We start from the raw sequence: 25,633 nt of genomic DNA, 5'->3' as shown, positions 1-25,633 counted from the left end.
AATTATTAACCATCCTCTGCGGGCAATGTAAGATGGTATTGTATTCTTCTCAGGGAGAAGTGTAATTGTTAACCATCCTCTGCAGGCAATGTAAGATGGTGTTGTAATCTTCTCAGGGAGAAGTGTAATTGTTAACCATCCTCTGTGGGCAATGTAAGATGGTATTGTAATCTTCTCAGGGAGAAGAGTAATTATTGACCATCCTCTGCGGGCAATGTAAGATGGTAGAAAAGATCCTCTCCACCCTCTACGGGCAATGTAAAGTGGATCTAGTTTATGCGTGTGTGCAAGCTGGAAGATTATATTATGTAATTCCATTCTTTGCTTTTGTGCAAGATGGAAGATTATAGTTATGGTTCTCCTCCCTAATTAAGAGGGAGTGTTGATATTAATTAGGGAATGACGGATTCCAATTGCCTTAGGCAACATTGGAATCCACCCTAAAGGGTTGGGCCCTTTTCCCAAATGTATAGGGCAGAGCCCTATCCCACGACAACCTTAAATTGCGCCTCACAAGCCTAAAAATACTCAACGTGTTGCTAATAGGGCTGACCCTACTTCAAGGCATTTAAAGTAAAACAAATACAATTAATTAATTAAAGGAAGCCAACCTACACAAAAGGGTTTCTCTCCACATATAAGTAAAGGAAAGATCTTATCATTATCAATTCAATTCAATCTGCTTCTTCATGCAAAACCTACATGCCTAATGCGAACTCCAAGGAATCACAAGAGATTTGCACTTAAAGCAATCTGCATATTGAAGGTGGTGCGAAATACATGACAGCTACAACAACATACATATATAGGAGGTGCGAAATCATGACAGCAACAACAACATACATCTGCCATTAGAAGGAGGTGCGAAATCCATCACAAGGAATCAGTGAACTCCTTAAAGGTCTGCAATTTAGGTTAAGGCAACATCAGCATCCATCTTTCACATAATAACAAGTAAATGTTGAAGGCAGCCACCTTGATCTACCATACCTCCAGTGACAACAAAATCTGAACCTACAAAGCACATGAGATAAGTGTTGTATTGTTTGCATAACTATAATCCATAATTAGATCCGAGGATCTTTTCTGACTGGGTTTTTCCTCCTAGGAGGTTTTCCCAGGGTAATTGTGTCTTGTCTCTATTTCTTTATTTTTCTTTGCTGTGTTAAATCTGAAACTATAAATCTCTAATCTAATGAATCTAATTAGTAAATAAATTCTGATTTTCTGAGTCTTAGTTAATCTGAAAGTGTTAAAATTAACACAAACTAATTACGATAAGTGATGAACTGGAAAATAGCATTTGACTATGCTAAATATTATCAGTTCCAGTTAGGCACAAAATGATCCGTTGCCCTATTTTGCTTTGCAACTGCTCACCGGATCAACCAAGCTCAAAATGCGCACGTGAAATTGCGCTTGATTGCTCCAAAACGGTCTACCACATCACACTATACTCGTTAATGCATCATCCAAATCGGTCTTATACATATACGATTAGCAAGATTAATCTCCCATAGGTTGGCTTCCAAAAATTGCATAACACGCAATATGAAACTTGTAGTTGCAAGTTGGCTTAAATCTTATCAAAAACTATGTACCGGACCTAGAACACATTATCACACACTTCCTATAGGTCTCACATAACTCCCAAACACAATTCCAACCATCGGAATTAACTTAAACAGTCCGGACACACACTACATCATCAAACATGAAGAATACTCTGCTTTGTTGCTCAACCGGATACCGGATCTTCAAAGAAGTGATAGAATCAATAACGGAGGACAGATTTGCATGATAACATGCTTCTGATATTTAACCAATCAACTTTGATCACAAAAACCGAAATCTGCTTCACCGAAACCGAAAAGTGCTCTCAAACCTGTACAATGAGCTTCACCGGGCAAACTGATCACAAAAGACATATTCGAGATTACCGGATCAAATCAACAGGGTGAGTTGCCATCAATGACAACTCCTAAGCATCTGCAATCATCAAAGACTACCAATCTTCATTGGAGCATCACCAGAACATAAAATGCCAACACTTTCGTTCTTGGCTTTGAGCTCTTTCATCATTCTCATCACGTCTCGTTGTAGGGATTGAACTATCTTTGATTCCCCGTCGCAACTATCTTTTGTGCATTCGTTATCATTCGTTTTCCACTTCGCTCGGGAGGATGTCTTGTCCTCACTTTCAATGTCCATTGCTTGATTGTAGGCATTGGCATTTTCTTATGTAGCGAAGGGATCAATCCTTCAATATATCAATGTTTCTTCAGTCCATTCGTTAGTTGGTTCTCCAACTTCACAACGATTCTTTGAGCCTACGATTATAAGCTTGTACATTCTCATGCTTTCCTTGCTTGATGTTGTAAATCTTTGCTACAATCTTGTCATCCAATAGCAATTTGAATTTGACATCCACAAAGGGGCTGTACAGATAGGCCAGAAACAACTGCAAAAAACTCTTGGAAGAACACACCCAAAGTGCACAAAATCAAAACCAACAATCACTCCAAAAACTCACAATCAATTTACCTTGTATATCATCATTTTTTTTGAATCTTGAATCATGAAAACTTTGTGAAAACCAATGTATTTCCTGAGTGAAAATACTAGACCAGCTAGGGTGGGTCTTCCACCACTGAAATTAGTAATATTGAAGAGGATTTTTGCCCTCAACAAGTTCTAGAAGAACTCCTCTGTTCATCCTGACATCTCAAGTGTGCAAACACTAAATGAGAGAAACAAGAGCCAAAACTCCAATTTATAGAGTTTGGAAGGAATTAGGGCATTTTAAAATTCAAATATTTTAATCTCCCTTGAAAAAGACCCCATAATGTTTTAAAACAATTTAAGTCCCCCAAATCTCCTAGGTGTCCAACTGGGGGAATGAAAAAAACACTTTCTAATTAAGGCTGAGAGGCATTCTACAATGACAGCAAGACATGGAGCGTAATGGCATGTGTGTTAACAAAAACTCTCCATTTACATGTCAAAATATTAATATTAATATAAAGATATTTAAAAAAATTAATCTACCATTTCATTATTAAAATGTACAGCAAATATTTTTTTCTGAAATTATTAGTAGACAGTAATAATAATTAATTCAGTTAAAAAATATATTTAATAAATTTTTATTTTTGATGATTTTTGGAAATAATGATAAGAAGTTTAAAATTTAAATATAAAAAATTAGATGTAAATAATCAATTTTTAGAAATTAGAATAAAAAAATTATATTAGGAAAAGAAAATAATGCAGATATAATAAAATTTAAATGTTGTATGTAGTAAATATAATTTAAAGTAAAATAAAATAATCTTAAGGTAAATAAAATAGCTTCAATTGATATCTCTCGACATTTTTTTAGATAGTTAACAGATGTAATTTAGATATCTATACTAGTATTTAAACACTAAAGTGAACAATAAAATGCCACTTTATTACTTTAGTGCAAATATTAAAATATTATCAAGTAGCTTACAAAATACTCCAGACATTGGAAATGAAAATCGATCATGTTGAAACATAATTGATGTTGATGGATGACGAGTGGTGTCAAAATGAGCAATGATTATAAATATAAGTGTTCTCCAAGGACTGAGGAGGACAAACCCATAAAAACTCAAAAAGACTGGTGCTGAAACAAGCACTTACTATAAATAGCAGTGTTATCCAAGGACTGAGGAGAACAAACCCAATAAAACTTAGAATGCTACAAAGAGTGTTGTCACTAACTCGAGCACCAATTGAACTCCAAACCATCACCAGATGCCAATAAAACCCTAAATTGAGCTCTCCTAGAATGCTAGAACTCTCCTAGCCCACTTGGAAACCTTTGGTAAAAAATGAAAACTGGCCAACGCTCACAAAACAGTATGGCGTAAACATTGGGGCATTACATTTTGCTTAGGATGGATAAATGTTGCAATAGGCCCACCAGGAAAGTATGCTCTAACTTGTTTTGTTGACAAGTCACAGCCTCACGAACATGATTCAAGACATCATCCTTGGGACCCTTCCATGAGAATCTCTCTTTGATCTAGTGATAGGTGTTGAAATAACTTGGATATCTGCAAGGGGGTGTCATGAATAGTCGTCAGAATTTTCTCCCCCAACTTCTACTCAGGCACTAAATAGTTTCTATCCTTGTAGTAAATGACCTCATCTACCACCCTTTACTTGTCATCTTGAATCTTGCCATCCATCAACTTGCATGCAAAAGTATCTATGAAATATTCAACTAAAAGGTGAGGCTTCTAATCAGCTGAAATCTCTGTCAAAGAGCTTATAGTGGGTTTCTTGGAAAGAGCATCCGCTACAATATTTCTCTTCCCTTTCCCATACTTATGTTGAAGTCATATGCCTAAATTTTGCTGACCCACTTCTGTTGCCGCTCATTCAAGTTCTGCTGCTCCAAGAAGTATATCAAACTGTTATGGTCTGTTCTAACAAAAGAATTACACCTACCAAATATTGCTTAAACTTTGCCAACTCATGCATGTTGACAAGCATCTCCTTATCATAAATGGAATACAATCTCACTGCATCGTGGAGCTTCTTGGTCTCATAGGCAATGGTGTACTTGTTCTGTGTGACTACTGCTCCGATTCCCTCACTTGAAGTATCACACTCCCAAACAAAAGGCTAAGAAAAATCAGATTATGCTAAAATAGGATAAGTGCTCATCACCTCATTAAGTTTATCGAATGTGCGTTGAGCCGCCTCCTTCCATTTGACAGATCCCTTCTTAGTGATACTTGTAAGAGGTGCACCAAGCCTAGAGTACCCCTTCACAAATCTCTTGTAGAATTGCATAGGTTGAAGAGTCCCCTCAACTTTGTTAATGTCTTCGGTGGTGACCAGTAAATGGCTTGAATCTTCTCCTAATTGACCTTCATTCCATCTGCACTGATTACATGCTCCAAGTAAAGGATATAAAAAAGAACAAACCCCACTTATTTCTGGGTTTTGCACATATAATGACAAGAAGTATTTTTACACTTTCCTAATTTTGTCTTTATAATATATTCTCTTCAGACAAGTGGCTGAGGATAAGCAACTTTAGTAATTTTTTTTGCTTTGGATGCTGGCCTGGATTTGGAAATTATGGCCAAGGGGTACGCCTCCAGGTGTGTTAAGTCACAACTTACAAATGTGCAGTCTGTTCTAGAAAAATTCCCCAACTGCAAATTGTGCCTTAGACCCACAAAAACATCTGCGAGAAATGTCACTGGGATGTGTTGACGTGTATTTTGTACACCATCATACACAGAATAAAATACCTAAGGGTATCTTATCCTCTCTTGAATAAAGCCTCTAACTGCTGAAGATTCGCATGAAGGATCAGTTAGGATGACTCCAAGGTTCCTTTTGGTAGGGTCTCTACATGTGGATAAGCTCTTCGTGGTATGATGTGATTTGCTGGAATCACAAGGGGACTTACATTGAACTTCCGATCTGCTTTGCTGGACACAGGCTCTTACTAACTTAGATTTGGAAAAAATGGAAAAAGGATAAGGGCGAAGAGAGGATCTAATCCTAATACTAAGAATGTAGGAGCAATGACTTGATTTTTGATGAAACTCTAACTAGATCTTGTTTTGACATCAATGGAACATCTACACAAGACTAGTGCGATCTTCTATGGGAAGCTTTATGATGTTCAAATCATCACCGCAGGCATAGATACCATCCAAGTTGATGCATATCAATGAAGAGGCGACAAATTGAAATTGAGCTTAGGCTGAACGATTCCAGTTGACTACGCAAGGCAAGTCTGCAATCAACAAACTGCTAGTAGTATGGATGTACGAATTCCACCATTAATCAATCACATTTCCTCCATTCATCTAATCATCTACCATCTAAAATTGAAGACTCAACAAGAAACCATGCAAATTGCAAGAAAAACGACATATTTCACCATTACTTCAATGAAAATGGAGTTTGTTTACAATCAATGGCAACAATTTCTTGCCTTGTCCTCCTATTCTACTCTCTATCTACTAACTACTTTCAACTATTTCTATTTCTATCTAAAATTAACCTTTACAAAATGAAATGCCTGGGCTTATATAGTGCCCACAATACAATTTGATGGCTTAGATCAATTCAAGATCAATGGCCAAGATTTTACAATGAAAACCCTAATTAGGGTTTGTTACAACCATTACATAACATTTAATGCTTGACCAATGATAAAATTGTATTGCTTGGACACATGTCCCTTCTAGAAAAATCGACCAATGGATAGCCGGGGTAGGTACATCGAAGTTTGTGCCACCTTCCATGAGTTAAGTACATTGAATCTGGACATGCTGAGGTGGACTTCACTGACTGGAGGAGTGATGACTGGGATGCCACCTCATCTGACACTTGAAGCTTGCTAGATATTCAATTTGATGTCGTTGAGAGGCTATCTTTAATTAACTCTTGTTCTAACTCCTTTTGTCCTTGATGTGCAGGATGATGTACCTCGCCTTGGAACGCTGGATTGGAAGAGGTCGCCCTTGTCTTGGCTTGATCGTCCTGGCGAAGACCGTCCTTGATCCGGCTTGATTTTCCTTGAAGAGACCTCCATTTGACGCCTACACAACATTTCAAAATTAGTAACATGATTTTGCAATACATAACATAAATAAGAGAGATAAATTTTAGGAAACCTCATGATAAGTCTCTAGAGTCATCATTTCCTAAAATACAACGATTGAACCAAGAGAAATTCAAGAATCAAAATTTCAAAATTTGAAATATGACGACGAAGGAATAAAGCAATAACAATTAAATCGCCATACCTCACGAGAGAGCTAACTCTAGAATGCAAAATGAAGAATTTGCCTAGGCAAAATTGACGTAAGATGGTCATCAACGTGATTCTTCTTCAAAATGACAACTTCGTCACCCTTCATATGTCCTTGGCAAGTTCGCTCAAGTGAGATTAAGTTCGCACCACCTTTGGATAGATGTTTCGCCTTGGATAAAACTAGTGCCTTCTTTTGTTTTGAAATGAAATTCGCCCCTTTGAATACAACTTCGCACTTCTCCCTTTGATCGCATTTGAATGATAAAAAGGTGATGTAAAAATGAAATCTTTCACCCTCCCTTTATAGCGCTCACACCTTAATTACTACTAGGCCGACTTTGTAATTAAAAGCGAATTTAAAATAAAGTAAAAGGCCGACTTTTGGTAAAATAAACAAATAAATGTCAAGCGCTCCACTCAATTTTTATTAAAAAACTTAATTAATTATTTGCCAACGTTTTTTAATTTGTAAAATTACGATTTTTAATAAAGGCAAAATAATTAATAAATGATCAATGCTATATTAAATGCTAATTTAATAGGATTTTCAAAATTTATCGATTTTGGCATTTAAGGAAAATTTGAAATGTTTATTTGGCGCCAAAAAAAATGAAAATGAAGTGGACGTACCTCATCGCCCTGGTCCCTTGGAGAGGGACAGGAGCGATTCACCATCTTTGGCATGATTCTTGCGTTTTCAACGTTCAACTCCTTCATCTCCATGTTGATTTTGCGATGTTTGTTGGGTCCTTCAAATTTGAATTTCATTCCTGTGCGAGCAAGTGCATCTCATGACCATTATCGCCCTGGTCCCTTGGAGAGGGATAGGAGCGATCCTAAGGTTTTTGCTTGAAATTCTCCATTTTGGTACGATCCTTTCCTTGTATCATCTTCCAAATGCCATTTAAAACCTTGTGCGTCCTTGTCTTAACGTGATTTTCAAAGAATATCATGTGTTTTGCCTAACATCGCCCTTGTCCCTTGGAGAGGGACAGGAGCAATCTCCATGTCTTCACGTTCATCTTGTATCTTTTGACCTTCGAACTTCCATTGTAAGGCGAATAACGTCTATGCTCATTCCTTTCGCGCTTATTCCATTTGTCTTCATTATGTGTTTGGACGCATCCAAGGGATCATCGCCCTTGTCCCTTGGAGAGGGACAGGAGCGATCCATGATTTTTCCTTGATCTTGGCGACTTTAAACTTCGATCTCCTTTGCAACGTCATCCCAACGATGTCCCTTACCTTGCTTATCCTCGCCTGGCTTTGATCTATGCGTGCCTTTTGATGATATCGCCTTGGTCCTTGTCCAAAGGACAGGAGCGATGTGAGGCCTTTACATTATTTGGCGATGTTTGGACGTTCAAAACCCTTGCGAATTATCTTCAAACGATGCCTTGGACCATATACAATCTTAGGACGCCTTGACTTAGCTTGAACTTGAAACAAACAAGGAATCCAAAGCAAATCGCCCTGGTCCCTTGGAGAGGGACAGGAGCGATATAGCCTCCATGCTCAAAATGGTGATCATTTTATGTTCAAAAACTCTTGTATATCATCTTTTATCACGGCATGGACCCCATAAAACATTGCAACGTCTTGTCCTTACGTAAATTTTGCATGAAATGGCCAATGCATCTAACATCGCTCTGGTCCCTTCCTGAGGGACAGGAGCGAAGTTCATCATTGCGAGCTTGTTCTTGTTTTTACCAACTTGCAATTATCTTCATTGCGTGAAATGACGTCCTTTAAGTCCTCTTGGTAACTTAATATTTGCTTATCCTTTGAAATCGATGCCTTAATGGAAATATCGCTCTGGTCCCTTGGAGAGGGACAGGAGCGATCTGGGTCTTAGAGTGCACATTCCTTCCATGTGATGACCTTTACAACCTTGCGCTTGATGGAAATGCCCTAAAATGTCTTCGCCACCCTTCGTCTTGACTTGGATCGGCCTTGAACTTTGGAGGAACGACCTTGAACTTGCATAGGGAGTATTATCATCATTGTATCGCCCTGGTCCCTTGGAGAGGGACAGGAGCGATCCTCCCCTTGTGGCCTTCATCTCACTTTGCCAGGTTCCAAGTTTATATTCAACGGACTCGTCCTTCTTCACTCTATTCGTCCATGCCTCGACATCATTTGTAACTTTGCAAGAAAAGCAATTATATCAAAAATCGCTCTGGTCCCTTCCTGAGGGACAGGAGCGAACTAGGCATTTAACACTGTTATGGACGTCCCAAAAATCTTCAATTTATATTCAATGGAAAGATCTCGCCTTTCTCCATCACTTCCAATTCGTAATTCATCTTGACCCTGCAAGAATAGTAAGATATTTGAAAACGAGCTCCCGTCCTTCACTGAGGGACAGGAGCGATTTTGCTCCTACAGGCCAAAATATCATGATTTTACACATTTTATCACTTCACAAGGCGAAAACAAATCATTTGAAATGCCTAGGATCAAAATTCAAAAAAGTCAAAATTTGGTCAAAAATATTCAATTGGACAAAAAATCACATTTCATCTTCAACACTTAGACAAATTTAAGCTCTGCATCAACATTCCAATTGAAAATTAGACCATTCTGGTGAATTCATTGCATTCAAAATTTGCATTCTAGAAAAGGAAAATCAAAAAGCTCCCAAAACCGACTGGATTCTGGTCCGAAAAGACGGTAATTAAAACCCTAAGGCTTGACCCTAAATCCAGACAACTAACAAACTAACAAAACCCTAGAAAAAGCAAAGCGAAAACGAACAAAACGAGCTAAAAAACATGGGTCCCCATTTGCAATGGGGCGATGTGTGAAAACGTCACAACAGGATGGTTCACATCTGAAAAATTGTGCTCAAATCTGAGAAAAATCTGTAGCAAATGTCACCAGGATGGTTCAGATCAGAACATTATGGTTAAGGTCTAGAACTTCTGTCTCTGAATGATCTTGTGATATAACAGAAGCTATAACATTGGATAAAGGAAATTATTTTGCAAACAAAAGCACTTAAATCTAAAAATCATGGTTCAAATCTGCAAAACTATCTGCAGATAATGTCTTCTGGATGGTTCCATTCTGAAAGTGTTCTCATATGTACATGATCCTTTGGATTGGGGGCATTCTGGATGGGGAATTGTACTATCAATTGTTTTTCAGCTAACAATTGTAGAAGGGGAAGTTCAAGTTAGGTTCTTGAAAGATTGTCAAATAGTGGATCATATTTTTTCTCTCTAAGTCATTATTGAGGAAGTAAAAAATAAGTTACTCTACTGTCTGTTTAGTGGATTTAACTCATTTTAAGGAAAACCTGCTCTATTCCAAGGTTTTCTTTTTGAGTCACTCCATTTCGTTGTAGTTTTGAAACTTTTTATGGCTTCTATTATTAGAATTTGTGAGATAAAAGTGGATCATTTTTATGTGATCCAAGGGTTTTCAAGCCATATTTTTAGTACGAGGGGGTTGAGCAGGGATGCTTGCTCTCTCATTTTGTCTAATTTTTGAGTTGGAAGACAGTCGAGACTACCTGGGCTGAGATGAGTGTATTCTTGATGATGTTAGGCAATTTTATCGTCTCGTGGATAATATGACCTTTGTAGCCTCTTTGCTGGAGTGGATTTATATTCTTTCTTTGGTCTGCTTTTATGATCTGTAATACATAATGAACCATTTCAGGGACAAGGGTTATGGTTTTCAAGAAAGCTAAAGTGGCTCTTTCCAGTCTAATTTCTTTAGAGGATTAGCAATTGATATCATATTCTCTTAAACCTACTTGGGAGTCCATTTCACTACCCATTTTTGTAGTTTGAGACTTGTGTCAATGTATTCAGTAGAAGCCTTAAGTGACAATGTTCCCAAATCCTTTTATTTGGAAACTACCAGTATTCTGTAGTTTAAAGGTTTGGAACTGTAGTATACTTCAGCCAGAATGAGCCAACATAGAGAGATCACAGTCTATTATGGGTACACTTGTTTATGTCAAGTTCTCGACCAATTCAGCTTCCAGTAAACTGTCTAGACTGGGTTTAGAACTTTAGAGGCAATGAGTCTGGCATCCTTTGGTCAGTCAGCCTGCAAAGTTTTCCTTCGCTAGTGGACCATGTTACCAGCTGGTACAGAATTTATTTTTAGGAGTTGGTTATGTCTGTATAAAAAACATTAAAAAAATAATAGCTATATACATATTTTAGCCAAAAAAGTAAAAACCGAGACTAACTTGAAATAACCAGATAACATTCATATAATAAACAAAACAGCTATAATAGTTTTAGAAGATCGAATTGACCTCAATATTAAAAGCTGTAACCCCATTTTGTGTGGACACTTAAAGGTACTAAAAAGCAAAGCATGTGTTGCTTATAAAAATGTCAAGCCAGCAGTAATTTCTTTTTACAGAGAGAGGCAGCAGGTAATATTCCAAGGCTTTCCATAAACAGACAAGCCATAAAACCTCCCAACAGCTGTACAAATTTCCAAAATTGAAAAAGAAACAAAAATGTGGGAGCAGCATACAAACTTATAATAGTAGCAGCACTAACAAAACACCACCACCAAAACACCATCATTTTTGTGCTCATAGTCATTAGCTTCATAACAGTAACGGTGATGTGGGGGTCTTTTTCTATTCTCTCCACGAAATGTGGTGACAAACAAAATTTTAAGTACAAAGAAAAAGCAAAATGAAAAAAAAATAAAGAGAGAAAAAGAAAAAGGAAATTAAAAGACATCTCTCCACACCCACCTGAACTGGATCATGAACCTGGACTGGGAGTGAAGCAAACCTAGATGTGGGGTTTTTTGATTTTTCTGAGTGAACCAGGAACATAAGTAGTGGAACATTATAGGTTTTCTAAAAATTCTACCTTTGGCAACATGATGCATCCTTAGTCTCTTCTACTTGATCTGTAAAGCTATATGGGGTCTTTGCAGCCTGTTCTCTGAGTTTTCACTTGGTCCTAAACTCCCATTGACTTCTAGATTTGGTTCTCTGTTGCTGGTGCCCATTAGCTGCGTTAAATTTATTAGGAATGGCTACTAGATTAATCTTGAATTTGCATTCTCTGCTTTTATCGCTTGCAAGAGCTCAGAAAATACTTGAAAATAAGAATTATATGAGAAAAGCACATCAACACAAATTTGGGTACCCATTTTTGGAGCTTAGAGTTCTATCAAAGTCTATGCATATTCCTGTTAGGATGCTCATATATTGTCGGGGCTAAAAGCTATTATCAAGGTTGAATATAGAGGATCAAGATGATTTTTTATCTGGTTAGCCTTATCTAATATTTTCCCCGTTACAAACATTCTGACTAGTTTGAGTTTCAGTACCAATCTGAACTTTGTTGGATAATTGGCCCTGTGCGCAGGTCATTTTCTTCCTGATGAAGACAATAAATTTTTAGAACGTGTCCGGGCAGCTGTAGAAGAGGAGGAGCGACAAGCTGCAGCTGCAGCTGATACACGTGCTGCAAAAGATGCTATTGCTAATGCAGAGGAGTCTCGAAAATCTGTGGGAACTGTTGGAACTGAGACTTGTAAAGAGGACCTAAGTTATCTTAACAAGAGAGATACAGCTGAAGAGAATGCTATTAATAAATTTCCACCGGCAGCAGGCAAGTCGGATAAAGTACCTGATAGAAACCATGAACTTAAAGGAAACAAAATTTCGGTGCATGATGCACATCACAATTTACCTGCCGAGTTCTATCATTACTACCATGGAAGCAATGCAGACCTGGGCACACTTATTGAGGTAATTTTGTCAATCAAGTTGCTCTCAAATCTTTGTCTTTGCACAAGGAAATGTCCTTATTTTTAGCAGTTCTTTTGTTGGAGAGCAATTTATGAATTTTGCATGAGTTAATTCTTTTTTGGAGAAATATTATTTACAAAATTGAGTACTGTGTGACAATTAGAAACATGTTGGATGTATTCTTAATTTCTTAGTATTCATTTGTCATGCAGGTCAGGAGAATGTGGGATGCTTTTATTATGCCTGGAGGAAGGCAAGTATATTTGCCTAATACTTTTATCAGTCCTCTGGAAATTTTAATTTGATATACAAATTTAGGTCTTGCATGTTCTTTGGTAATGATTACATTGATTTCCTATCTGAATGGCAGTCGTATTCCTCCCCACTGGGTTCAGCCGTCACCTCCTGCAGATGAAGTTTGGGCCTCATACCTGGTAAAGAAAGAAGGAAGTACAAAGAACCAAGCAAAGCACAGAAAAAGAAAAAGGGAAAATAGATAAAAACTTAAAAAGTATCCTGATTTATGAACATGTGTATGGTTAGAACTTTTGCATAGGAATGCCTTTGAATTGTCAATCTGGTCCCTGGGTCATGGCAAGATACCTAGCATCTTTTGCCATCAAGAATTGGTAGAACCTAATTCTTTCATTGACTCTTTTTTATCACAGCTTTAAATATGGAGTATTCTTATACCAGGCATATAATTAGAAGCCATATAAGAGAATGCATGCGCTCTAACTGGTTCTATACTACAATGTATAAACTACAACTGAATTCTGTTATTTATGAAGACAGTCTGTACATATTATAATAATGTCACAACAGAATGAGAAGAAAGAAAAATAATTGAGCCCTTGCTACTGTTTTCCTTTCCTCAAATTTCATAAAACCTTTTATTCGATTCTGAAGATACACAATAAAAAATTTCATTTCCATTTTTGGCCAGCTCCAATATGGTATTTTGGGTTTGTTGCAGACCATATCCACCAAGTCATTTATGGCATGAGGACACAGATGCCATGTCCCCTCCATGATTGTATTATATATATCCTAAATGAAGCAGTCGTTATTATTAATTGATATAATAATTACCAACGAATGATTATTTGAAATTTATTTATTTATTAAATATTATTATTTAATTAATATTTATTGATATTTATCACTAATAATATTCTTGAAATATATAAATAAAATAAATTAATAATATATTATAAACATAATTGACATATAATACCTTAGACACATATACGTTGGCCATTGAAAGCGAGTGATTGTCAAACAAAAGACAAATACTAACAACAGCAAATGGCGTGATACTACCTGGACCCAATGATAATTATTGGTGGCTAATTGAATATGAAGACATTCAACAGCAAACTTGAATATTATCGACTTATAAAGAATCCATATCAACAGAAAAGATAGAAGAAGTCTAAACGAAGATATATATAGTTGACAGGCATCATAGTTCGATGGCAACATCAATGATAAAGGGACCGAATATCGGCTAAGGCATTGTATTGCCAAATTCGTAGATTGATGTGTGAACTAATACAGACCCAGTTAGCCAATGAATGACAATTAATGACCATAACATCTATACTTGGAAGAGCGCAATATCAACTAGAACAATAAGTATGTTGATCGATTTTACATTAATCCTCCCAGCACCTTGGTCGATAGGGAGATTAATGTTAAATGTTAATAATAAGCATAAACTAATGCCATTGATGGTAATCCGTTACCAGCAATCAGTAATAATGAATGGGTTCGTGCACAAACCCGATTGGGATTAAGGTAGTGATTAAGAGAATTATGGAATGATGCAAGTATGAAAGGACATGGGACGTGTCTTTCACCAAGTGTCTTATCATTCCACAAATAGGATATAAAAGGCATTTACAATCTCTCAAACATGGATCATGGATTTCGGAAACTTCATACTCTTTTAAAATCAAGCTATGGTAATATTTTTGGGCTTCCTTATATCATCACTGGGATTACTATTTGATGTGAACTATTGAAGATCTATACAAAGTCAAACAAATATTAAAATCAAAATTAAAGAGACAGCACACCTACGTGGCTAAGGAGTGATTTGTATAAATCATGAAGTGATGCTATTAAAGGGGTAAATTCATTACAAATAGCGATTTCAGGGAGTTTATGTTTGACAGCGATTAGTATGAATGACAACAGTTAGCACAAAACAATAATTACTATGAGTAATAAAAAACCAGATAGACCTTAGCATGATGATCATTAGAATGATGAGTTGACAAGTCTTAAAGAACAACGAATTCATAAGTAGCATCACGTTTAACAATGACAGCCTGATTGTCATAATCATCGGATCAAGGTTAAAGTTTGAAGAGATTTGTTATTTATTTCTAAATTTGGACCTCTCTAGTAGAGCAGAAGTTTACAATATAGAAGCACATATCTGAAAGCTATCAAAGATAAGCTCTACCTTCCGAACTGTTTTATAGAATTTTAAGTTAATATTATAATGAAATGTCGTAAGATTTGATAAAATTATATTTATAAATATATTACAACTCTCACCTAAGTTGGAATGGTTGTCTCAGGACTAAATTAAGGTAAATCCCAAAAAGGGGACATTACAACAGAGACGGCTAAAGATCCAAGAAGCAAAGCTAAATTTTTTCAGAATTCTACGAAGTGCATAGTTGTATTGTAGAATGGGGAAAGCAGAGTATTAGTGAGTGATTCCAATAAACAAGTGACAAAGATCCAGTGTGCAGTCCAATGTAGTGAATCTGAAATGCAATGTCTTTTACAAATCTTTTCCAGCATGTAGAAACAATACCCCACATACCTGAACAACGGGGTGCTTCACACTCTTCCTAGCCATAAATCCTACACAATAAAGATTCTTGATGATGCTCTGGGTTTGTTTCCATATTTTGCATCAGCTGTCATTGTGCAGGGACAACAATACGCTTTTGAAGGTAATAGTTTGCCTGAAAATTTTTCTCTAATGGGTAACAATTCCATCCCAAATATCTGTTCTGGTAAGCAATGTTTCTCATCCTATAAACAATATTTTTCTAATACAACTTTTTCTGTTTTGGACTGTAGTAACAGGCACTCAGCTAGACTTACCAAGCCTATTCTTCTCTAACAGTTCACCCCTACCGTGTATGTTCAATCTCTTCCACAGCAGCCTTTCATCCCTCATCAATCAGAGAACTCTGCTCAACCTCTTGCATTCCTGTAGGGTGTTACAATCAATTCTCCATATTTTTCTTAATAGAATTTGGTACTAAGTACATGTTTTTTAATAACCAGAAGCATAAAATCCAGCTACCATGCCCTTGCCAAACCTTACCGTGATCTCTCATTGTCTCCTTGTATGGGTTAATACCACAACCACAGATGAGAAACCCAACTTTTAATGCAACTAGAAATTCTGCATTTTCCTTCTGGAGCAAACGTTTCAAGTCTAGCATCTTTTGGGACTTTTTGATGTTTATTACAATATGGGTACCTACATTTTCATGCGTTATGATTACAAGATAAGCAAGCTAATGTCAACAATATCCTCTGAAGTAATAAAGGAAAATTCAGAGAATCTGTGAAAATTGCAAGACCTTGCTAAAAAATATGTTTTTCAAGAAAAGTAAAAATATGTTGTGGGAGAAACTGAGAAAGAATTATCAACTTCCCCATCAGTCTTCAAATAATCATGACTTGCCATAAACTTCTCTGGATCTTTCTTGTACTGTAATCATGGGACAAAGGCCTTTGAAACTGAAGTGGGATGAAATTATAGTGGCAAGGGAGAATGCTGAATACAAGACAAACAAGAACTGTTTACTTGCCAGTTGCACAAATGATCACTATGTTTAATATCACAGTTCATAACATCAGGCAGTCTCATATTCTGATATAAAATATCTTCTTTTTGTATTATTGTTTATCAGTGATGTTCCACGTCATTATCTGTTAGGTTTCAGTAAGCAGTCATTGAGTCCGCTTATGCAGCATGGCACTGGCTACGAGTCAATCCCTGTCACGCGCTCTTTAGTTTGTGGTTTTAAAGTCTAAGAATGTCCTGTGAGTCTGCCTCTTTTTAATGAACTTTTTTATGTAATTAGAAAAAAGGATGCAAATTAAATGGTGGAGGGATTTCTCGATGTAAATTTATATGGTTGCAAGAAGAGAAATAAATCCTTTTGCTGGGGCATACATATGGAAAGTGAGTTTAAAAAAAACTTAGCAAATTTATAGGACTCGGGATATAATTTATTAATAATTTTTTGAGAACCCACAAGAAGACACCTTTTTTTAAGCATTGCTGCTGATTTCTTTTAGTGCAAGCTAGCCCCTATTGAATCATTACAGAGCAAAGTCTATGATAGAAGGCTCATGTGACTTGGATACAAATTTGATTATGTTACCCCAAGTTTCTTGGATGGGATGGCAGGGGACAGGGGGACTATTACAAAGTAATTGGTAAAATATTTGCTTAATATTAATAGAGATCATTATATACAAGATGAGATGATGTTTCCTTAGGAAACGATCGTGAAGAATAGAAGCATTCTATTCTGGCTAACAAAAAACTAACAGCTAACTAAGTATTTACAGTAGATTACAATAGATAACCATTAACAGGAAATAGAAACTATCTATTATCGTAATACCCTCCCTTAATGGTTAACCTATCCACTACACCAAGTTGTCCTATGAATTTGACAAACTTATCTATGATCCAATCTTCAACCAGTTGCTGTATGTAATGACAATGAACATCTACATGCCTGGTTTGTTCATGGAAGACTGGATTCCGGGCTAACTTGATAACGCCATCATTATCAACAAACAAAGTGGTCAGGCCTGTTGGTGACATCTGCATATCCCCAAGCATCCGACGAAGCCAAACGGCTTCACAACCTGCCTTAACTGGCCCTCTATATTCGGCCTCTGTAAAGGAGAGAGAAACAACCTGTTGCTTCTTACTGGTCCATGTGATGGCACCAGATCCCAAACTAAACACATATCTAGAAGTTGACTTTTTATCGTTAACAGAGCCTGCCCAATCCGAATTTGTGAATCCATCAAGTCTAGGATTAGAACTCCGAGAGTAAAGAATTCCATAATTAGTAGTGCCCTTCACATAACGAAGCACACTTTGCGGCCATCCAATGATCAACCTTGGGAGTTGTCATAAAGCGTGAAATGTAGCTGACTGTGAAGCTGATACCAGGTCTAGTAGCAGAGGTAGATGAGACTGCCTACTAGTTGCCTGTATATAGTATCATCAACGGGAGGAGAATCAGACTTGGCTGATAACTTCAAACCTTTATCCATAGGTGTAGATGCAGTCTTGCAATCCTACATACGAAACTTGTCTAACAGAGCCCTAGCATATTTAGATTGAGAAATGAATATACTAGAAGGCTGTTGCCAAACCTCAACACCGAGGCAATAATGCATGAGCCCAAGGTCAACCATGTCAAAAAACTATCATAAACTTTGTTTGATTCCTTGAATCAAAGATGCCGAACTGCCGGTGATGATCAAATCATCCACATAAATGACCAGAAGGATGACATCACTGTCAGTAGTCTTGATGTACAAGTTTGAGTCTGAAGAACTCCTCTTGAAGCCTTGATCACTGAGATACTTATCAATTTTCATGTACCATGCCCTAGGGGCCTGCTTCATACCATAGAGAGCTTTGACCAATTTGAGAACATGGTGTTCTTTACTTGCAACCTTGAAACCTGGAGGCTGCATCATGTAGACCTCTTCTTGTAGGTCACCATTCAGGAAAACACTCTTGATGTCCATCTGATGGACCTTCCAGCCAAACTGTGCTGCCATGGCTAAGACTAATCTGATAGTGCTCATCTTTGCTGTAGGAGCAGAGGTCTCCTCATAATCAAAATGCCCTGACGCTGAGAAAAGCCCTTTGCAACTAAATGAGCTTTGTACTTAACCAAAGTGCCATCAAACTTGTATTTGATTTTGTAGACCCATTTGCAGCTAATGGGTTTCTTCCCTGGTGGAAGATCAGAAAGGTCCCAGGTGTGATTCTTCAACAGGCTCTGGTGTTCAGATTGCATAGCCTGTTCCCACTTTGGAATACCTTTGGCCTCAGAGTATGTCTGAGGTTCAAACAAACCGTGAATGTTTGCCATGAGAGCAAAATTAACGGTCTTTGTAGGTTTGCTCTTTTTTTGAGCAGTTCTCCCATCAATGAGTTCATCATCTCGAAGATCAACAAGTGTCTTAGCCCACCATTTAGGCTGGAGAGGAGAAGGACCAACATTAGCATCAAGAGATGTTCTATGATCAGGTTCCTCATCAGAAGAATTCCCGGATCAAAATCAGGTGAAGCATCTGCAAATCTGAATGATCCTACAAGAGAAGCTGAAGGTGTTTGTACAAGATTTTCTGGAGCTACTGGAGCTGCTGGAGCCCTCCCATCAGGTGGCCCTAATGAAAGTCTAACTCCCAAATCATGAGCCTTCATAGGCTGGTCTACTGAATCAGGAACAAGAGAGACGAGCATAAATGGTCCTCACTGCTCATCAAAGACTACATCGCAACTATACAGGAGATGAGATGTCTCAATGTCGATCAAGCGGTAGGCTTTGTGAAGACTACTATATCCAGTAAGCATAAGTTTTTGGCTCTTGGCATCCAACTTGGTGCGTGATGCATCGGGGATCCAAACATAAGCAAGAGAGCAGAAAACCTTCAGATCACTGATTTTGGGCTTGCAACCTGACCAAGCCTCTTCCGGAGTCTTGCCTTTGACCGCCACAGTGGGTAACCGATTCAAAAGGTAGACTGCAGTGTTAACTGCTTTTGCCCAAAATTGTTTCAGAACATATCTGTGGTCGAGCATGGATCTAGCCATCTCAGTGATTGTTCCGTTTCGATGTTCAACTACACTGTTCTGTTGTGGTGTGTGGAGTGTGGTTAACTGGTGCTTGATGCCATGAATATCACAGAAGCTAGATAATTCTTTAGAACAAAATTTCCCCCCCATTATCTGATCTAAGAGCAATAATAGATTTCCCAGACTCTTTTTCAACTAGAGGTTTAAACTTCTGAAATACAATAAATGCTTCTGATTTCTTTGCAAGAAAATAGACCCACATTTTTCTACTGAAATCATCAACAAACAACATAAAATACTTGGACCCAAGAACAGGAGGAGTAGCCATAGGGCCACATATATCAACATGAACAAGCTGAAGTACCTGAGAAGCCCGCCATGAATCACCACTTTTGAAGGGCGTGCGATGTTGCTTCCCAGCCTGACATGCATCACAAACTCCAAGTTGCTGAGTCTGAATCTCTGGCAATCCGAGGACAAGCTCTTCCCGAGCAAGCTTAGAGAGACAATGCACATTTAAGTGGCCCATACCGCTGATGCGAAAGAATACTAACAAAAGACTGCTGAGCAGCCATAGCTAGATCCTGAGAAACACCAGAATCTGCAAGTCTGAAAAGACCATGATCCTCAAGACCAACTGCAACAACTGACTGAGTCTCCCTATCAGTGATGGTGCATTGATGTGAACTGAAGGTGACATCCAACCGTGGAGAGTGCCACAACATTTGATTGACGAAGAGTAAATTTAGTTCCATCCCTGGAACGTGGAAGATATCGAGGAAAATGAGATTCCTCCCAGCAGACTGAATCTGAATGTTGCCTTTGCCGACAACCATGTATTCTTCCCCGCCACCAAAATAACTGAATCTGAATAACGTTGGTAGTCAGTGAACCAGTCTCGACGATGGGTGAAATGACAAGAGGCACCTGAATCAATGTACTAGGTAGACGATTTGACATGATCTGCGGGTCTTTTAGCCATGAAGGCGTAAAAGGTAGATTTTGTCTGCTCAGTGTGCTCTGCACTGTTCGCTTTGGGCTGCGAACTAGATTGCTTAGATTGGGCAGCTGAGCGCTTCTGACATTCAACCTTTATGTGACCATACTTGTGGCAGTAGTTGCATTGAATGTTCTTTTTCTTGGAGCCTTTTGAGACAGGAGCATAGGGTTTCTGCTGAGAAGACTGCTGAGAATGAGACTTGCCCTGATCCTTGTGAAAATATTTAGCAGCAAAGGCTTGTTCGGTGGAGGTGGAGCTGGAACTGCTACCGAACTGCCGTGTCCACTGAACTAGCTGAAGCAGAAGTGTGCAGAGATCTGTGAACTTCAGAGCAACACCAATAGACGTGTTGTTGAGAGTTTCGATAAAATGTGCGAAGGACTTGGGTAAACTTTTGAGGGTGATTATCACAATGTCCTCTTCCTCCATCTTGCGTCCAATGGCAAGCAATGATCACAGATTTCCTGAATCCTATTCAGGTGATCCTGAAGCGATTTCCACTCATCCATGACAATAGAAAATAGAGTGTGCTTGAGAAAGAAGACCTTGCTTTTATCAGAAGTCTCATGTAAGGTTTTGAGATGTGCCCATATCTCGGCAGCTGTTTTGCCAGATGGAATCTGAGGGAGCTGATCATTAGCTATTGATAATTTGAGAAGCATCACTGCCTCCCGATTATGCTGGTCATAAGTAACCTGATCAGGACCAGCTGTTGTCGGATGTGAAGGAGTACCCAAAACCACTTGATCGCTGCCGCGATATTCGAAGATGGTGAGCATTTGCTGCTTCCACGTGCTATAATTCCGACTATTGAACTTCTGATTTCCTTCGAGCATAATATTCGTCAGAGATGCCATGACATGAATTTCAGTGAAAAATTGAGAAGGCACATACTTCGAGGCAAAATGTCGGAGGACCCCCCAAAAATGAAGAGGTACCCAGAAGAGAGCTTGAAAAACCCAGAAAGAATATGCTATTAGAATCTGGATCTGTTGGATCGAAAATCGAGGCACAAAAATTGAGACACCCAAAAAAATCAGACGACAACCCAGGTGAGTTCTCGAAAAACCCACTACGAATCTACAAGCATAATTTTTTTTTTGGTTAAATCTGAAGGGTTAAAAATAGAAATCGTGCGGAAAGGATGAACTGAAATTTGTAGAGAAGAAAAATGCAGCCACAAACGCACGATTTTTCAAAAAAACGGCCTACAAAAAATCACAAAATTCGCCCTGCATGTTTGCCCACGAACTGAAAAAAACTTACAGGAATAAACTGGATTTAATTCGAAGAAATTACAAAATTTCTGAAAAAAATCTCTTGTGCTCTGATACTAGATTACAAAGTAATTGGTAAAATATTTGCTTAATATTAACAGAGATCAAGAGATCATTATATACAAGATGAGAGACGATGTTTCCTTAGGAAATGATCGTGAAGAATAGAAACATTCTATTCTGGCTAACAGAAAACTAATAGCCAACCAAGTATTTATAGTAGATTACAATAGATAACCATTAACAGGAAATAGAAACTATCTATTTTCGTAAATAGGGACAAGCATGAAACCATATATATAAAGATACAAATTCTTAAAAACATGAAACCATATATAAAGATACAAATTCTTAAAAACATGAAACCATATATATAAAGATTAAGGAATAAGCAATCACGAGCACTTAAACACAAGTATTCTTGTGGAAAACTCTTTCGGATAAAAAACCACAACATCAAGAAACTTCCATTAACTTAGAATGGGCACCAACCCATATTACAGAGTAACAACAATTAGAGAGAGCACCAACTCTCCTCTCAGCACCAACTGAGAACAATTAGAGCACTAACTCCAAAACAAACACTAAGGCACTGACCTCTAAATGTCTTTCGAACAAAACAAATCTCAAGACTCTTCTGATAAATTTTATTATGATTTTTCAGCTTGTAGTTGCAGCATCCGCAATCGTCTAAAACACACAATATTCTATCTAAATGAAATTTTGTAAGCCCAACGTCACATAGAAAATTAATCCCCGTTGTGAAACCTGCTGCCAACTATCCCAACCTCTTCGTTCCACACCAATCAAGAGATAACACGTTCAGCTCGAAAACCCTTAGTCCACAACAATCTCTATTTTTGCAATTTGCATTAAGCAAATCACATCCCATGCTCAGATGAATGCACCATAAAATACTCGACACCTGCACTATTTCAAAATGCTACCAAACATCTTGGTTCGACTATCACTCCAACAATACTGAAAACACTCTCTTAAAAAAAAGGTTTGAGTTTTCTAAATATATATATCTCCTAGCCTGCACTCAAAACCACTAGACAAATCTTTAAGTAGAGCACATACTACAAAAAGTAACTGACCATTCAGTTACAAACGTGGACTATTTTATAAACGTCTAGCCATCCACCTTTCAAGCACACCCGAAATCATAAGAAAACATTGCTTGTAATCCCCTGCATTAGAAAAGAACAACCCAAACAAAAAAAATCATCTCCATAAACCACGCACCCAACATAATCCATCGCTCACGTGTTAAGTTTGGTGATCAGATTATATTTACAAAATAATTTGACAATTGTCTAGTTTCACCTCTTAAAGGAGAATCAACTCGGTTCAAACTCCGAGTTCGATTTGCTTTATTAATGATGATCTGCAAAACAAAGAGATCACGCCACACGCCACAGTGAGGGAACTTAATCTGATTGTAATTGGTGTAATGCAGACTGGGAGATGATAGAGAATATGCAGAACAAAGAACAAGATCCGTTGTTGGTGATGGATAAATCTAATACGTAGAATGCGGGACTGTATTTTTTATACTTCTATCTCCTACTTTCATTGATTTGCTATGGAGGGAGAGCTCGAACTTATATACGTAACATGTTGTTGGTATCAAACAACATATCTCTCTTCAACCATCACGTCTCTCCCCCTTAGATCGTTTAAGCATTAACATGTCTAAAGATTAAGTTAGATCGTACAAGTGTTCATCATTGTGAGATTGTCACCTCACAATGATATTCACCAAGGCTCATCCAAAGGGTAAACACATAAGTACAAGAAAATCAACACGAACTCTCTCAAGTGATGCTGTCATGGCGTCACACATTGGACATCCACCATGAACCAGATCAGAGGGTGGAGATAAGGGCTTATGCCTCAAGTTTCTCTCAAGGAAAAATGCATTAACAAAAGCTCACACATTAAACATCTTTTGAAGATAAGAATACATTAGTATACAAATAAACAAATATAAACAAGTCAATGAAGCTAAGACTCAATCTCAGCTAGGGCTTCATTCTCCACCATACCAAGCTTACCTTGAAAGTACACAAACTTTACTCTGGAGAGAGGCTGGGTGAGAATGTATGCTGTTTGCTCACACGTACTAATGTATTTTAGTTGAATAGCATTCCTTTCCACCATGTCTCTAACATAGTGATATTTGATATCCATATGCTTCGACCTATCAAGGAATACACGATTGACTGAAAGCTTTACACAACTTTGATTATCACAATGGATAATTGTAGATTCTAAGGATTGTCCAAACAATCCTACAAGAAGCTTTTGAAGCCATACTGCTTCCCGTGCTCCTACACATGCTGCAATATACTCGGCTTCTGTGGAGCTCAATGCTACTGAAGACTGTTTCCTGCTGTACCAAGAAATCATAGCTGAAACCAAACTGAAACAACAACCGGAGGTGCTCTTCTGATTAGTGACACATCCTGCCCAATCGGAATCAGTAAATCCATGCAGCTTCAAGTTCATATCAGAAGAATATCTTAGGCCATATTTAACTATGCCTCACAAGTATCTTGGAATATGTTTTGCTGCAACTAGGTGTATTTGCTTTGGTTCACACATGAATTGGTTCCCACAATAATACCCAATGACCATGTATTAGAAGATAAATCAATTTGATTCCAAAAAAAATTCCTTTTGACATTTAATGTTTGTGATATCTTGCTAATGGCATGGAAAGCATGACGTGGCAAAAGATAGGGCTGAGCAATTGAAAAGAAGGACAAGTAAGCTCACACACTGTTGATGCAGACACACAAGCAATTGAAGTAGGTCAAGCACCTGAAGAACCTCAAGCACCTCAAGCAGCTCAACCAAAATTGAGCAGATCTAATGAATAAATAGTAGCTCGAAAAACACTTCAAACTCAATCCAATATTATTTTGAGTAATCCTCTATCTTGACAAAAACCATTTGACATCAATGACAAAATGTCTAGCAATAACTTATTTACTGAAACAAACTGAACAAAAATGACAACTATCAAAATTTCACTATCAAAATATAGTTAATCCCCCTTCTCGGAAATGTACTATTGTTGAGGTGTGGCGACCACAAAAAGAAATAATTTTTTTAGCCTTTTTCTGTTTTTAAATGTGTTGGGAAAGGGGGACAACTGGCCATCTTTGGGACGATTAGGGGACATCATAGGCGTCCCCAATCATCCAGGGGACGAGGGGACATCCCCTTTGAAAATCATTGCTGTCCCCAAGATTTTTGGACGTTTCCCACAAATTTTACAATTTTGGGGATGGCAGGGCGACCAAGTCCCTGAATTTTCTAGTATGGGGACAAGGGATTTTAGCTCAGGGACCTATCCCAAGGTAATCTAGAATTTTGATGCTTTTTTAATTTGTGCAAATTAAGAATTTATATATGGTATCTAGGAAAAGGAAAAAAATAAGGAATTGACTCCTCTAGGTAGGTACTGGATGAAACAATGCCTAATTGGTGGAGTTGCATGACATCCAAATAAAGGAGCATACTTTTCTCTACAACTAAGCGATTCTTGGAAGACAATTGTATTCTTGTATCAACTTGAACTTTTCAAAGTATATAACGATTTCTCTAAATCCATATCAAGCTCCTATAGTTGGAGTGGACTTTTGGTTAGTAATATTTTTTTATTGTTAAATTTCCCTTTTGTGGTGTCTTTTGACTTAGATGCCACATCCAAGGGATATCTCATCCATCAAATTCACCGAGGAATTACACTTGGTATTGTTCATTGGGGCACACTACACAAAATTTTTGATATGATTCAACATTTAATATTTGTACATGCAAATATTTGCAAATATTTAATGTCTTCCAAGGATTTGAACATGAGTCTCCACTATGGAAGTCCTAATGACTTACCATTTGAAAC

At 37.7% G+C, this 25,633-nt stretch overlaps 1 protein-coding gene across 7 annotated transcripts in view; it reads left to right on the top strand.

The window, feature by feature from the left end:
* The window catches only part of LOC131040226 (U11/U12 small nuclear ribonucleoprotein 59 kDa protein), a 147,544-nt gene extending 134,046 nt beyond the window's left edge, over positions 1–13,498 (top strand). For all 7 annotated transcript variants that reach the window (XM_059207737.1, XM_059207736.1, XM_059207733.1 and 4 more), the window contains 3 exons: positions 12,175–12,560; positions 12,773–12,813; positions 12,931–13,498. In XM_059207737.1, coding sequence (XP_059063720.1) covers positions 12,175–12,560; positions 12,773–12,813; positions 12,931–13,060 — 557 coding nt within the window. In that variant the 3' untranslated portion in view covers positions 13,061–13,498. The remainder of the gene's footprint in view (positions 1–12,174; positions 12,561–12,772; positions 12,814–12,930) is intronic.
* The last annotated feature ends 12,135 nt before the right edge of the window (positions 13,499–25,633 follow it).

The sequence above is a fragment of the Cryptomeria japonica genome, chromosome 7 (assembly GCF_030272615.1).
Source record: "Cryptomeria japonica chromosome 7, Sugi_1.0, whole genome shotgun sequence".
NCBI lineage: Eukaryota > Viridiplantae > Streptophyta > Pinopsida > Cupressales > Cupressaceae > Cryptomeria > Cryptomeria japonica.
The sequence above is the reverse complement of the archived record's forward strand: the minus strand, read 5'-3'. Positions and strand labels throughout refer to the sequence as shown.